We start from the raw sequence: 12,538 nt of genomic DNA, 5'->3' as shown, positions 1-12,538 counted from the left end.
ATTAAGTCTGTACCATTGAACAGAAGATTAGTGAGTGAATCGACAACCAAAAAAATGAAATGAAATAAAATAGTGCAAGCTGTACACACTCTTCTTAGTTCTCTGTGTTTCTTTATATTTACAGTTGCACTAAGTCCATATCCAGTACAAAGCATGCAAGCAAAAATTCTAGGGTAACAGAAGGTATGATAGGTTATAGGTGTGTTAAATATGTAACTAACTATAAATATATAGGTATATAGTTTTGGAATACAAGGCATACGAAAACTTTTGTTTTGTTGCAAATAATGAATACTTTTCCAGAAGATTGCAGACTTTCAGGGGCGAATTCACATCATTTCATAGTCCTAGATCCGGCTAATGACTTTTTTCGGTGAGTGAGTGAATATGTGCCTCTTTGACTCATTTACCTGTTTACTCAGTAACTCACTGACTCACTTTTTTTTTAATTAATAGTTAAGTTTTTGTAACACTGCAAACAGAATTATTTTAATCATTTTTTTTTAAATAAAATCTAGATAAAAACATAAACTAAATTCATTGGCCATTTATACCAATGTTTTACCCAGTGTTTTTTTCAAAACGTTCCCTTTATGTATACTTATAACTAAATGAAGTAAGTAAGTCGTCTCGCCGACTTAGGTATACCATACACCAGTAAAGCAAATATTTCAACTGTATTAAACAAATGCATTTTCACATGCTTCTTACAATCATATCTTAGTATCTCGCTCACTCAATCATACGAGCACCCTAGCGCCCCCACCAGCTGACGGCCAACTCCGGCCTTATGGAAAAACGTTTATATGCATAACTCGAATGTTTTTTGTCCGATTTTGATCAAATTTGGTATTTTGCTAGATATTAGTATTAAATTTAAGTGTGCCAAATTTGATTGCATAAGGTAAAAAAATACGGGAGATAATCAAGTTTTTCAAATTACGGGGGCGGAAAAGGGCGTGGCAAAATTTTTATACATACAAAATGTGTGCATTTACTAAGCAAATATACATACCAAATATGGTGTCTCTAGCTAGAATAGTTTTTGAGATAAACGCTTTTTTTAAATTGCGGGGGCGGAAAGGGGCGTGGCAAAAATTTGAAATAAACTTGATCACTCTACATACTACACGAGTCTACATACCAAATTTGGTGGCTCTAGCTCTTACAGTCTTCGAGATCTAGGTGTTCATACGGACAGACGGACAGACGGACGGACGGACAGACGGACAGACGGATATGGCTAGATCGACTCGGTTGTTGATCCTGATCAAGAATATATATACTTTGTGGGGTCGGAGATGCTTCCTTCTGCCTGTTACATACATTTTGGCGACTTTAATATACCATTTCACCCTATGGGTGTATGGTATAAAAAGTTAAACTTATAACCGATTAATTAATTAGTTTTAAAATAATTGTATTGCCGGATTCGTAAGTTAGATTAATACATCCTTTTTAAGTACAGTATAAAAACTGTTAAGGGACCTCCAAAAATAATAAACTGACGACTGAAAAACTAAGTCACTACGTGAACAGAACAAGTAAGTAATTGAGTGATCATCTGAGTGACTGATTCTGAGTAATTAAACTTGTTTAATCATTAAAAATGAAGTCTGCGTTTGAATTACCATGATAAAGATCAAGTTTGAGCGTTTAAAAGGGTCAAACTTTTCCAAAAGATTCTAAACATTACTTAGACTATTTGACAAACAAACCCCAAAAACTTGACTAATGCTTAAAGTTCTAAAATCATTATACAAATTAAGATAAGTTTGAATATGATATATATTTAGAGAACAAGTTTAATACACACAATACATATATGTATATAAATTTATATATAGAAATACACTTGTACAAATAGAAACTATAGGAAAACATTTCTCAAAGTTATATATACTATATATCTGTATGTATATAAATTTATAGATTATTGTCATTTGTTACATTTATAGCTGGAAAACAACAAATGTGATCTTCAAGTACCAGACTCGGATCGAATTTGTTGAAAATTGACATACAATACAATTTTTGCAATGAGAAAAAATGTCTAACTAAATACAATTAAGTAGACAAATGCCGCTAAATCGTTCACTATATAATATGGTATGTGTTGGGTTTTGTATTTATTAGTATGAAAGATTATCCGAAAATTGATAAGGAACTCAATAGAAAGGCTAACTAAGTTTAAAATTTTCATATGAACTAAAAAGTTTTGGTGCTAATAATTTAGAGATTCTATAGATAGGTGATTTGTGTTAGTTTTGCTTTTTAGATGTTTAGATACTTCTATAGTCCTGGCTTGGTCTTATCGTCTCTGCTCGTTACGCTGTCCGCTTCCGATGGCACTGGACTGTTACTCAATACGGGACTGGATGTGGCACTACGATCCAAATCGCTGGTGCTGCACAGTTCCTGAAATGTTAGAATTGAATTTTGCTGATTTGCTTGATTTACTTGAAATTTGCTTCCAACTGAACTGACCTCATCAGCTGCGGTTGTTGTCGTTACGGCCTCCGGAGTGCATTCTTGCGGGGCATCCGTGGATTTTTCAGCCCAACTCTTGAGATAATCCACCACATCGGTATGACCGAAATTCTCTGCTTCATCGACGGGTAAATTACCCCAACGATCTTTCGGATTATAGGGGACATGGCATTGTTCTAGTAAAAATTTCACACACTCCAAATGACCCTCTGAGGCGGCCAAATGCAATGCAGTGCGTCCATCATAATCGGCCAAAGTGATATCCATGCCACTCAAGCGATGACGACGCAATGCTGTGACATCTCCACTGGCAGCCGAGAATAATAAATTGACAATAGACAAACCCTTGGTTTCGTAGCGATGTTTGCGGGGATCCTTCTTATTCGACAAATGCTTCAAATTGTCATAACGATGGAAATTGAAAATGTTCACCAGTTCCTCACAGAATTGCAGACCGCGTACAGTGTTCCCCAAGTGATCCAATGGCGGGGACCAGGCAAAAATGCCCATTACATTGGGTATGACCAGCATCATGCCACCGGACACACCCGATTTGGCTGGCAAACCCACTTTAAAGGCAAATTGCCCGGAATAATCATAAGTTCCACATGAATGCATAATGGAAAGAACATCGCGTATGACCTCTGGCCTAAAGACCTTCTCTTCGGTGGTGGGACAAATGCCACCATTGGCCAAACTTGCCGCTATAACCGACATGGCCTCGCAATTTGTTTCCATTGCGCAGCATTGGAAATAGAAATCCATTACCTCCTTGAGGTTAGTCCGTTTCGGGAAGCACTTATTCTCACGCATATAAAAGCCCAGGGCGTAATTTCTGTCCGCCGCCTCGCGTTCGGATAGGAATACAGCGTTATTGAAACTAATGTATTCACCGCCCGATAAACGCTTAAACCACGACATGGTATAATCAAAAATCTCCGCCGATGTCATATCCGGCTTGACCAAAGCATTCATCAAAGAGCAAGTTAAAATTGCTCCAGCATTGATCATTGGATTATGAGGTTTTTCTGCAAAAAGAATTAGAATTAGTTAACGCTTCCATTTACTCGCTTCTACTTACTATTCTGATCCAAGACTAATTCATTAAAGTTTCGACCACTTGGCTCTTGACCCACATACGAGTGCACCACTTTGGGGCCCAGCTTCTCCAGGGCAATGGCATAGGTCAGGGGTTTACTGCAACTTTGCAGGGTAAAGGGTTCTTCAACATCGCCAATGGAAAACCTTTGACCATCCACAGTGCAAATACTGACACCCCAAGCATCAGGACTATAGCGTGCCAATTGTGGTATATAATCGGCCAATTTACCCAATGTATTGCTCTTGCAACGCCAATAAATGTCCTCAATGTCCTTAATGAAGCTTGTGAAATCGGGTATAACGAATTGTTGACGGAATGCCTTGGCAATTAACACAATATTAGGGGCGACCACACTGCAAAAACAAATCATGTTAAGGGGGAATCCCATCATCAAATATGAAAGAGTAAAGACTTACGCCTTAAAGGTCTCTCGATTCAAATGTTGTGTCTCTGCCGAGGAACCCGTTTCATAGTTATTCAATTTATGGACTTTCTTCAAATTGTCCATTAGCTCCCGAACTCGAGGATCATTGCGCCTTATGCCAGTTGTCTTCAGGCCAGCCAGAAATTTTCCCATCGATATGAGTCCTGTCTCCTCGCTGGCAAACATATCGAAGAGCACATCCTCGGCATTTCGCTGCTCCTGTTCGCGATGACTGCAATAATGTATTCAAATTACAAAATTAGCAAAATTCCAGTGAAAAGAGGTTTAGATACAAATTCGTTCGTTCAGATGGGGCATAGTGCTAAGTGGAATCTCTTTTTAATTAACAAACAAGTGTGGAAAAGCAAGTCAGAGCAAACCATATCGATATAAAAAAAAGCAACTATACTACTTGTTGTGGGGGTGGTGGAGAGGAGGGTAAAAGCCAACTGGCTTAGTCTGGATACAGATGAGTGCTAAGTGTTTTGCAGACAACAATAATATTAAAACAACAACAACAACAGCAACAATAATAATAATAAAGGGGGGCGCGGATTTTGCATATTGCTAAAAATAAATCTTAATTAATATTCAATTAAAACCAAATAACTCTACAAATCAAATTGTTTGTGTGTCTACTATATAGAAATCATAAAGATTACTCACGGCCGCATCGAATAGTTGCGTCGCTGATTGCTAAAAGAGTCATAAAGGAAATCGCAATCTATATAGTATTACCATATTGTGGATCATATACATACATATGGAGATATATATTCGTGTAATGAGCGTCAAATGAACGCCAAAAAAACAAACAAGTGTAATTGTGTGTAGTTGTAGAAATCTATTTTTAGTTAATATATTTCTAATATAACATAATTTTTGTTTTTGACTCGACCCTGCTGCACATTTGTGTTTGTTCCTCTTTCTGCTATTTTTACCTGATTATTGCGGAAATGGTTCGCACAATTGTGCCACGACGTTGTTGCAGTGATATACCCTCAATGATCTCCTCGATAATGGCCGCCGTTTCGGTGGTCTCCTGTTCTTTATCTCGCCTATAGTTCTCCTCACTGATCTTATTGGCCCCATTATTTTCACTCTGAGGTTTTAGAGTCTCGAAAAATTCATCCGTTTGCACCATATTTTTTTTTTAGAATTTTATTTAACTATTTATTGTGAAGATTCAAAAGGCAAACCTCAACGTTGAACTGTTGCAAGGGTAATGAATTATAATGTCGATTGTGCTGGGATTTTTATACTTTAAGCGTGATGTGTGACTTTTGCGAATCAGGAGAGAGAAAGAGAGAGAGAGAGAGACAGAGAGGAGTTACTGTCAAAAGAGAGGGAGAGATAGAAAGAGGGGGTAGAGGTGCTAATTTCTAAATCATGTTATTGCCAATAAAATAAATTAATTAACTCCTTTTTTTTTTTGTTGAGATACCCCGCCACCACCAGCGCAAACCCTTTGTAATCTAATGGCTGCTATCTCTTTGTCTGGCTAAATAAATAATGCCAAAAAAAACATGGGCCTAGCCCCACTCAACACACGCGTCGATAAGGTCTTGAATACGTCACGGGGACTCGCCTTTTGAACACTTTTATGAATCACTTTCACATTTTACCTGATATACTTTGTTATCACTTTGATAAAGAGTTCCTTTTGACTTTTCGTACAAAGGCCAGCAACCATTTCGGCTATAATTTCTGCATCTATCAAATCGGCATCGTCTTGTATACGATCTGCCGGCGAGACGGGCAATTCTTCAGTTGCCTTGGCTGCATTTTGCTTAACCAATTCAATCAATTCTTCGCCACTCATCGACTTCAGATCCTCAACAATTTTTTGACGTATAATATCCTTAAATTCGGATGCCTCTTCGGCTGTATAGCCATCCATGGGTAGCGGGGCCTTCTCTGTGGCATATTGCAATAGTCTTAGACTGCGGTGTTCCATCTATTCTTTCAAATTTATATTTATTTTTTTCGCGATTCTTTCTGTTTGGCACGTTTTTGGCTGTACTGTCACTGCCAAAATGAGAGCATCGTATGGATGGGCAACGATTTTTATAGTTTTGCCATATGAATTTGAGCGTATGAAATGTTTTTGGGAGGGTTCGATTTGATTTTTATCTTCATTTAATAAACGTATGTTAATTTATTTTTATGCGCCAGCTCTCGATTGTCGATTGCCGGGACCAATTAGCGGCTCTATACACCCAGAGACACGAGCAATACAAAATGCCAAAAAAAAAAGGGCGAATAGAATAGGGATCGAAAACAAAGCCTGAGCAAATAGTCACACGAATACAGTAATCAATCGTATAATTGAATGAATAATGACAATTGTATTTAGATCATTATTTGAAACTAGTAAAGTTAGGAGAATTTGTATTTTTAACGCAAAACTGGGTAAGAATAGGACGACTTGGAAGCGAATTATATGAGGAAAATACATAGCTAACAAAGCCTCAGAACACAAATTTCCCCTGGTGAGGTTTGGCTTTTTGCTTTTAAACAAGGGAAAAATTCAAAGTGATGTGTATAAAAGTAGTTAAAAGCAGCAGATTACTTAAAAAGAGCTTTAGATAAAGAATTTCCACTGGTAAGTTAAGTCTTTTAGACTTAAAACATACAAAAAACTCAAAATGGTCCATATAAAAGTAGTTAATATTAACATTAATGTCACTTAGAGAGCTTTAAAAGATGAATTTCCTCTAGTGAGATTTGGCTTTTAATTTTTGAACAAGCAAAAAACTCAAAGTAACCAAACCAAACATCAAAAAGTAGATAAAATCAACACAAATATATCACAGAATGCCTTGAATCTTGAATTTTCACTGGTTATGTTTGTACCCTTAAACAAGCGGAAATCACAAAATTATCCAAATAAAGGTCTATAATATCGTTAAGATCATATATAGAGCTTTATATCACAATCTATACATCGGTAAGGTTAAGCTATCAGCCTTTAAACCACTAAAGAAGATCTCAAAGAGGTCCCTATAAAAGTAATCAAAGGACCTCAAATAAGAAATTTCACTAACTGAAGTAAGTCCTTAAATAAATACAATTTCCTTCTGCTTGGATTAAATAGAAATCACTTAATTATTAATATAAATTCAAATGCATTCAAACTGAATAACAAAAATCTATCCCAAAAACTTTTATTTTTCGCAGAAAATCATCAACAAATTACTTGACTTTTGCTAATTGTTTTGTTGTCCTGATGTCCCAACCCGGAAAAATATTTGCCCTACTATAAATAGTTAAAGTAAACTAGAATATATCTTAAAATATACTATTTTCAGTCAGTTGACAGATCTCATTTGCTGATGTGCATCTAATACACGTGGAAGTGCAAAAAATATTTGTTTTTGCTCTCTAATTAATATTTGCAGTGCAGTGTGCAAAGTTAGTTGCTAGTGAAAAGTCAAATGAACTACTTACAGTTTGGCATTATTATCTTCTTGTACTTTGGGTGTCGAGCTGGTGTCATAGAAGGATAATTTCCGATTGGCAAAAACCAAATTCAGCAACGGCGGTGCACGTAATTTCTTCTGAAAAGGTGTGAAAAAAGAACAATAAAATGTTTATAATCACAATTAAGTCGCATTTTTTAAGTTATTTCAAAAATTTAGTCTATAGTCACGTACTATCATATTTAATGGCATATTAAATGTAAGGCAATAGTCTTTACCGCTTGAAAAATATAAACAAAATACTGAAAAACAAACAAAAACTCTAACTTATATAGCTGAAGTCCAACTGAAGGCGCCTAAAATACTGCAATGAATTTTTAAATATATTTTTGTGTTACGAAGAACTTCATTTCAAAAATTAGTTTTCCTTTATCTACTAACTATAAATGGCCTTATCATGATATTAATTAATTAACCTACAAGCACCCCGACTACTTTTATATATCTCGTTATCATTAATTGTAACTAAATACTTGACCTAAACTTAAGTATTCGATTACATTAAGCCAACACAATAATGACATCAGCGATATACTAATCAATTATCTTTTCCCAATACGCTTAGAGAAAAAAAAGGTACAAGAAAAACGAAAATGTTAAATTTATAAGAAAGTAGTTAAAATTGTTGAAAGCTTTCTAACAATTATTAGAAATGATCTTATAGAATTGCACTTGTAAAGATAATGGGATCTAAAAAGGAGTTATCAATATAAAATATAAAAAGTTTGAGTATAAAAATGTATATATTAGTAATTAATATTTATATGAATAATTATGAAAGTACACAGGTCGGCAAAAATGAGCCGAAAATGAGCCTAGATTATAATGCTGTAAATCGCAATATCTTCTTGTTTCGAATAGTGTTAATCTTTTTTAGACTAAAACCAAAAATATCTAGACCAAAATAAAAATAGCTTCAAAAACAGGCAAAAACACAAATTTTTATGCTTTCAAGTTTCGATATTTTCTAAACCAGAGCAAATGTCATTAATTCGTATTCGTACGTAATCCATCATAATATATCAGTTTTGTATATTGAGTTTTGTACTACCTAACTAACTTGACTACCTAATCTGGCGAAACTAATCAGTTTTTTAATCCTAGACAGTCATCGTTTTTTCTTTTCAACGCTTAGGTCATTCTTGATCGTTTGAAAGTTCTTAAGAATGGTCTAGATTCCAAAGCTAACATTTTTAATACTTATCATGTGTTTGTGGAAAAATCACTCAATAAAACACCATAATTTCGCGAATTTAGAAAATGTCTTTTTTTCGTCTTTGATTCAATGAAGGATGGTAGTTTAGGGTTAAGGTCTACAAGCTTAAAGTTTTGACAATATGTGCAATTAATATTATGTTGTTTATATGATATTTCAGATTATAAGTAGATATACTCCCAAAGAGTTATCTTTAAAACCAAAGCATCTCATCTTAGGACTTTTGAAAAACATATTCGGATTGATGGCATAATAATCTATTCGAAAAGGGTACTCTGGTCTGAGTTTTGTTATTAATTTAAATACTGAACTAGGCAAAACTAATAAATTGTTTAAGTTTGAAAACCTAAATAAAATGTTCTTAATATATGTATATTAATATGTTGATAAATCTTTTCTTAAGTTGATATTTGTTTAAGGATACATAAGTCTTAAATTTAGCATTGTAGTTCATATCAAGATTTGTCTATATCTATACTAGTTAGATACTAGTTCAGATGTACTTTTGGGGCCCAAACTAAACTCTCAGTGTAAATTCGCACAACTGCCAAACGATAGATGAACTTATCTATTTGCTAATAAATAGCATAAATAATTGAACAAATAAATCATATTCATATAACTATATATACTATAGGATGTATATTGATTGGATTGGATTGTAAGCACGTGTTATTTGCCAAATTGTTCAACATTTTATTTGGCACAAAGAAAGTCATGTGCACAATAATAAGAACAACAACAATAACAACAACAGCTGCTTAAAAAAACATTTGCAAAAACAACAAGTTTTTGTTTAAAAATATTTTCATAATTGTTGACACCTATTTAACAAAACAGAATACAAGAGAACAAGCAACCAAAAAGAGAGAAAAAGAGGGAGACTTTGAGAGAATAAATTTGGTTATGCTCAGAATTTGAAATTTTTGTTTATTTCATTAATTTTTGGGCAAAAATCAAAAAAAAAAAAAAAAACTGAGAGAGAGAGAACAAATTTTTTAGCGCCTCTCTATGAACAGACATGTGAGGGGCTTGTTTAGTTGCCGGGTAGAACAAGCATATATATATATATATATATATGTATATACATTTATATGTATGTATATTCCATTCAAATATTTAAATGTTTCAGACATTTCACTTGCCATGGCAACAGCCAAAAAAAAACAATAAAAAAATAACCTTTCCCATACATTCACCAGACGCAATTTGTCGATTTGTGATTTGTTTCAAAAATTTAATGATAATACAAAGATTGCCAAAAAATTTGGCAACCGTTGCTAGGCTCACGTTTCCCCTAGGTATTAATGTTATTTATATTAATTTTTTTTTCTTCCAAGAGATTTCTTTCTGTGAGGTGACGGTGACAGTTTCGCGTGACTTTTGAATGTTTACTCAAGTTCTGCGTTCTAGACGTGATTCATATATGTATGATTATTACGCACACATCTGGTCATATTTGCAGTTACCAATTCGAATAGAAAAAGAAATCAGAGCTTATGAGAATTTGATATCGATTTTGTTTTTTGAACTTGAAACAATAATAACAGAAAAACTTACTAAATTATAAATATGTATATTAATTCAGTTGCCAATTCGAATAGTAAAAGAAATCGGGGATCGTTTAGATTTTGTTTTTGAACAAAAAAACTTACTAAATTACAAATATGTAATTGATTATTCTATTTTCAGTGTTTAATTCGATTAGTAGAAGAAATCAGATATCGTTCAGATTTCCTTTTTAAACTTTCCACAATTTTTTTTTGCACAATGACAGTAAAACGTAGTAAATTTAAGAGAAGTGACTAATTTTAGTCGTATGATATATATTTCTATTTTCTCTTTTTAACAAAATCTAATCTTTTAGTTTAAAATACGAATCTAAACTTAATCAGATTAGATACTTTGATGGATTTATTATATAAACATTTCCTGTATTTTTGTCGATGTATGTATATAGATTTATTAATATAGATTTCAGAAATCTAAGATCGGTTTTAATTGACCATATAAATGAGAAGTAGATATAGAAATATAAAACATTTTAAAATGCACTGGAATTTTATGGACCTTTTTGAATTTCATTAAACCCTTTTTGAGTCGACTCTAGGCTTTAAAATAAGAACAAATCAGTTTTCAATTTAATTTGTTCATATTTTCATAGTTAAGACTGCTTCAAAGAACATCTCTAGGTGTTACAATTTTACTTCTAATACGTTCTCTGTTTTGCTCAGTGTAAAATTCTTGGAGCTTAATCAAATTAAAAAAATCGACAAAAATCCAAAGAAGTTCAGTATATTTTTGTATCTTTTTTGTCAATAATAAGTTATGATTTATGTACTCATATATTTATTGCCATAATCTATCTAACAATAAGATAAACTTTTTAATATTCTAACTTCTATAGGTTAATTAACCTAATCCTAACCTAATTAGGTTAGGTTAATAAAGTAACTTGTGTTTCCCTCTCTATAGACGGTTCTAGAAATAGATTATTAAATATTTATATTTTGAAAACAAGTTACATTATGTTACGCAATAATATGTGGTTCAAATATCTCAAAAGAGTTTCATTTATCTAACATCTAGATATAGATAGTTCTAGAAAATTAAATAAAGTTATGAAATATTGTTTAAGCTTGCCTATTGAATTGGAAAGGGCATCAAAATTGAGCCTTATGCGCCGTTGTTTGACTCAGATTACATTATTCAGCATTGTGTTATCAAAATGTTTTGTATATTTTTGTTTCATGGTCTCCGTCTCGGTTTCGGTCTCAGTCTCAGACGTCTGGACGTCTGTACCCAGAATTTTGGTTGGTTTTGCTTTTTACAACCTTGTTTTCTTTTAGCATGAGTTCTAGTTATTTTTGGGTGGGGATTTTCACATGTGACAGTTGAAATATATAACTTTATTTGCATATGATTAGCAACAAAAAGAGAGAGAGAGAAAGGGAGAGGGGGGACTTTGATTAGTAACACATGATAAAAATCATATTCGTGATGATTAAAAAAAATTTCACAATTAAAAAATTTGCAGTAGCCGCCCGCCCACCGATACTAATCAGAATTAGACAAAAAAATCGGAGACTACTGAGAGATAAGATAAACTCAGGTGAATGGGCAATAATGGGTGGTGGGTGTGTGCGAAGCGGAAATCGTGGGCTGGTCCTAGACAAATTGCGTCAGTTTTTTTTAGGGGAAAGATAAACAAATTAAACTCATTTATCTGTAAAGTAGCATGACGGTGAATTACAAAGTTGGCTTCAGTTTTGTTTTTTTGGGTAAAATCAATATAAATGTTATAGGCTCAGCAAAATTTTTGGTGGTTGTTAGCATTTTTATCAAATCTCAGCATTTCTCACTCACCTCGGTGGCAATTTTCTGTTGCAAATGTTTGCCGGTATGACCAAATTTGGTTCGTATCAATTGGTCCTCAATGGAATCCTTTTGCAAATCCAAAGCCGTGGCCTTTGAACGTAGACCCAACAATGATGCCGACGTTTGGGACCTTTTCAATAATTGCAAATTCCAATTCGCTAGCGTGGGAACACCTTTAAACATTATCACACAATAGACACTTGCTTTTTGTTTGCTAAAAAGTTAGTAAGCCAATTTCTTTATCTCAGTTTAGTATTCAAGTTTTAAATAAGAGTTTTTGTTTCAAATAAGAAAATATATATATTTTATAAGTACGTTTATATTTGTTGTTGAGAGAAGAAAATCTATTCGTATATTACTTTTTTTTTTTGACACTATAAACGATGCGTATACGTATTTTCTGCACATGCGTTCTCGTTGGTCGCTCACAAGGTACTAATGCCGCT

At 33.6% G+C, this 12,538-nt stretch overlaps 1 protein-coding gene across 6 annotated transcripts; it reads right to left on the bottom strand.

Moving 5' to 3' along the window:
* Nucleotides 1–1,770: 1,770 nt before the first annotated feature.
* On the bottom strand, nt 1,771–12,409 carry LOC6640287 (glutaminase liver isoform, mitochondrial). 6 transcript variants are annotated; one of them, XM_023182135.2, is made up of 7 exons: nt 12,081–12,409; nt 7,467–7,576; nt 4,683–4,712; nt 4,009–4,248; nt 3,572–3,945; nt 2,488–3,518; nt 1,771–2,418 (listed from the first exon to the last, which is right to left on the bottom strand). In XM_023182135.2, exons 1-7 carry the CDS (start codon nt 12,273–12,275, stop codon nt 2,293–2,295), a joined length of 2,106 nt encoding a protein of 701 aa, XP_023037903.1. In that variant the 5' UTR covers nt 12,276–12,409; the 3' UTR covers nt 1,771–2,292. The 6 variants fall into 6 exon arrangements, with proteins under 6 accessions (XP_023037903.1, XP_002063010.2, XP_023037902.1 ...); XM_002062974.4 differs by lacking the exon at nt 4,683–4,712 and having other exon boundaries at nt 12,081–12,408; XM_023182134.2 differs by lacking the exons at nt 7,467–7,576; nt 12,081–12,409 and adding an exon at nt 5,642–6,012.
* Between the last annotated feature and the right edge of the window lie 129 nt (nt 12,410–12,538).

Source organism: Drosophila willistoni (genome assembly GCF_018902025.1).
Source record: "Drosophila willistoni isolate 14030-0811.24 chromosome 2L unlocalized genomic scaffold, UCI_dwil_1.1 Seg196, whole genome shotgun sequence".
Classification (NCBI taxonomy): domain Eukaryota; kingdom Metazoa; phylum Arthropoda; class Insecta; order Diptera; family Drosophilidae; genus Drosophila; species Drosophila willistoni.
The sequence above is the reverse complement of the archived record's forward strand: the minus strand, read 5'-3'. Positions and strand labels throughout refer to the sequence as shown.

Excerpts from the sequence above, each read along its gene's own strand:
- LOC6640287 (XM_023182134.2), bottom strand. The coding sequence starts at position 5,973 with ATGGAACACCGCAGTCTAAGACTATTGCAATATGCCACAGAGAAGGCC. Across the intron at positions 4,713-5,641 it reads GTGATAACAAAGTATATCAG|CAATCAGCGACGCAACTATT; the intron begins GTAAAATGTGAA and ends TGACTCTTTTAG. Across the intron at positions 3,519-3,571 it reads ATTAGTCTTGGATCAGAATA|AAAAACCTCATAATCCAATG; the intron begins GTAAGTAGAAGC and ends TTCTTTTTGCAG.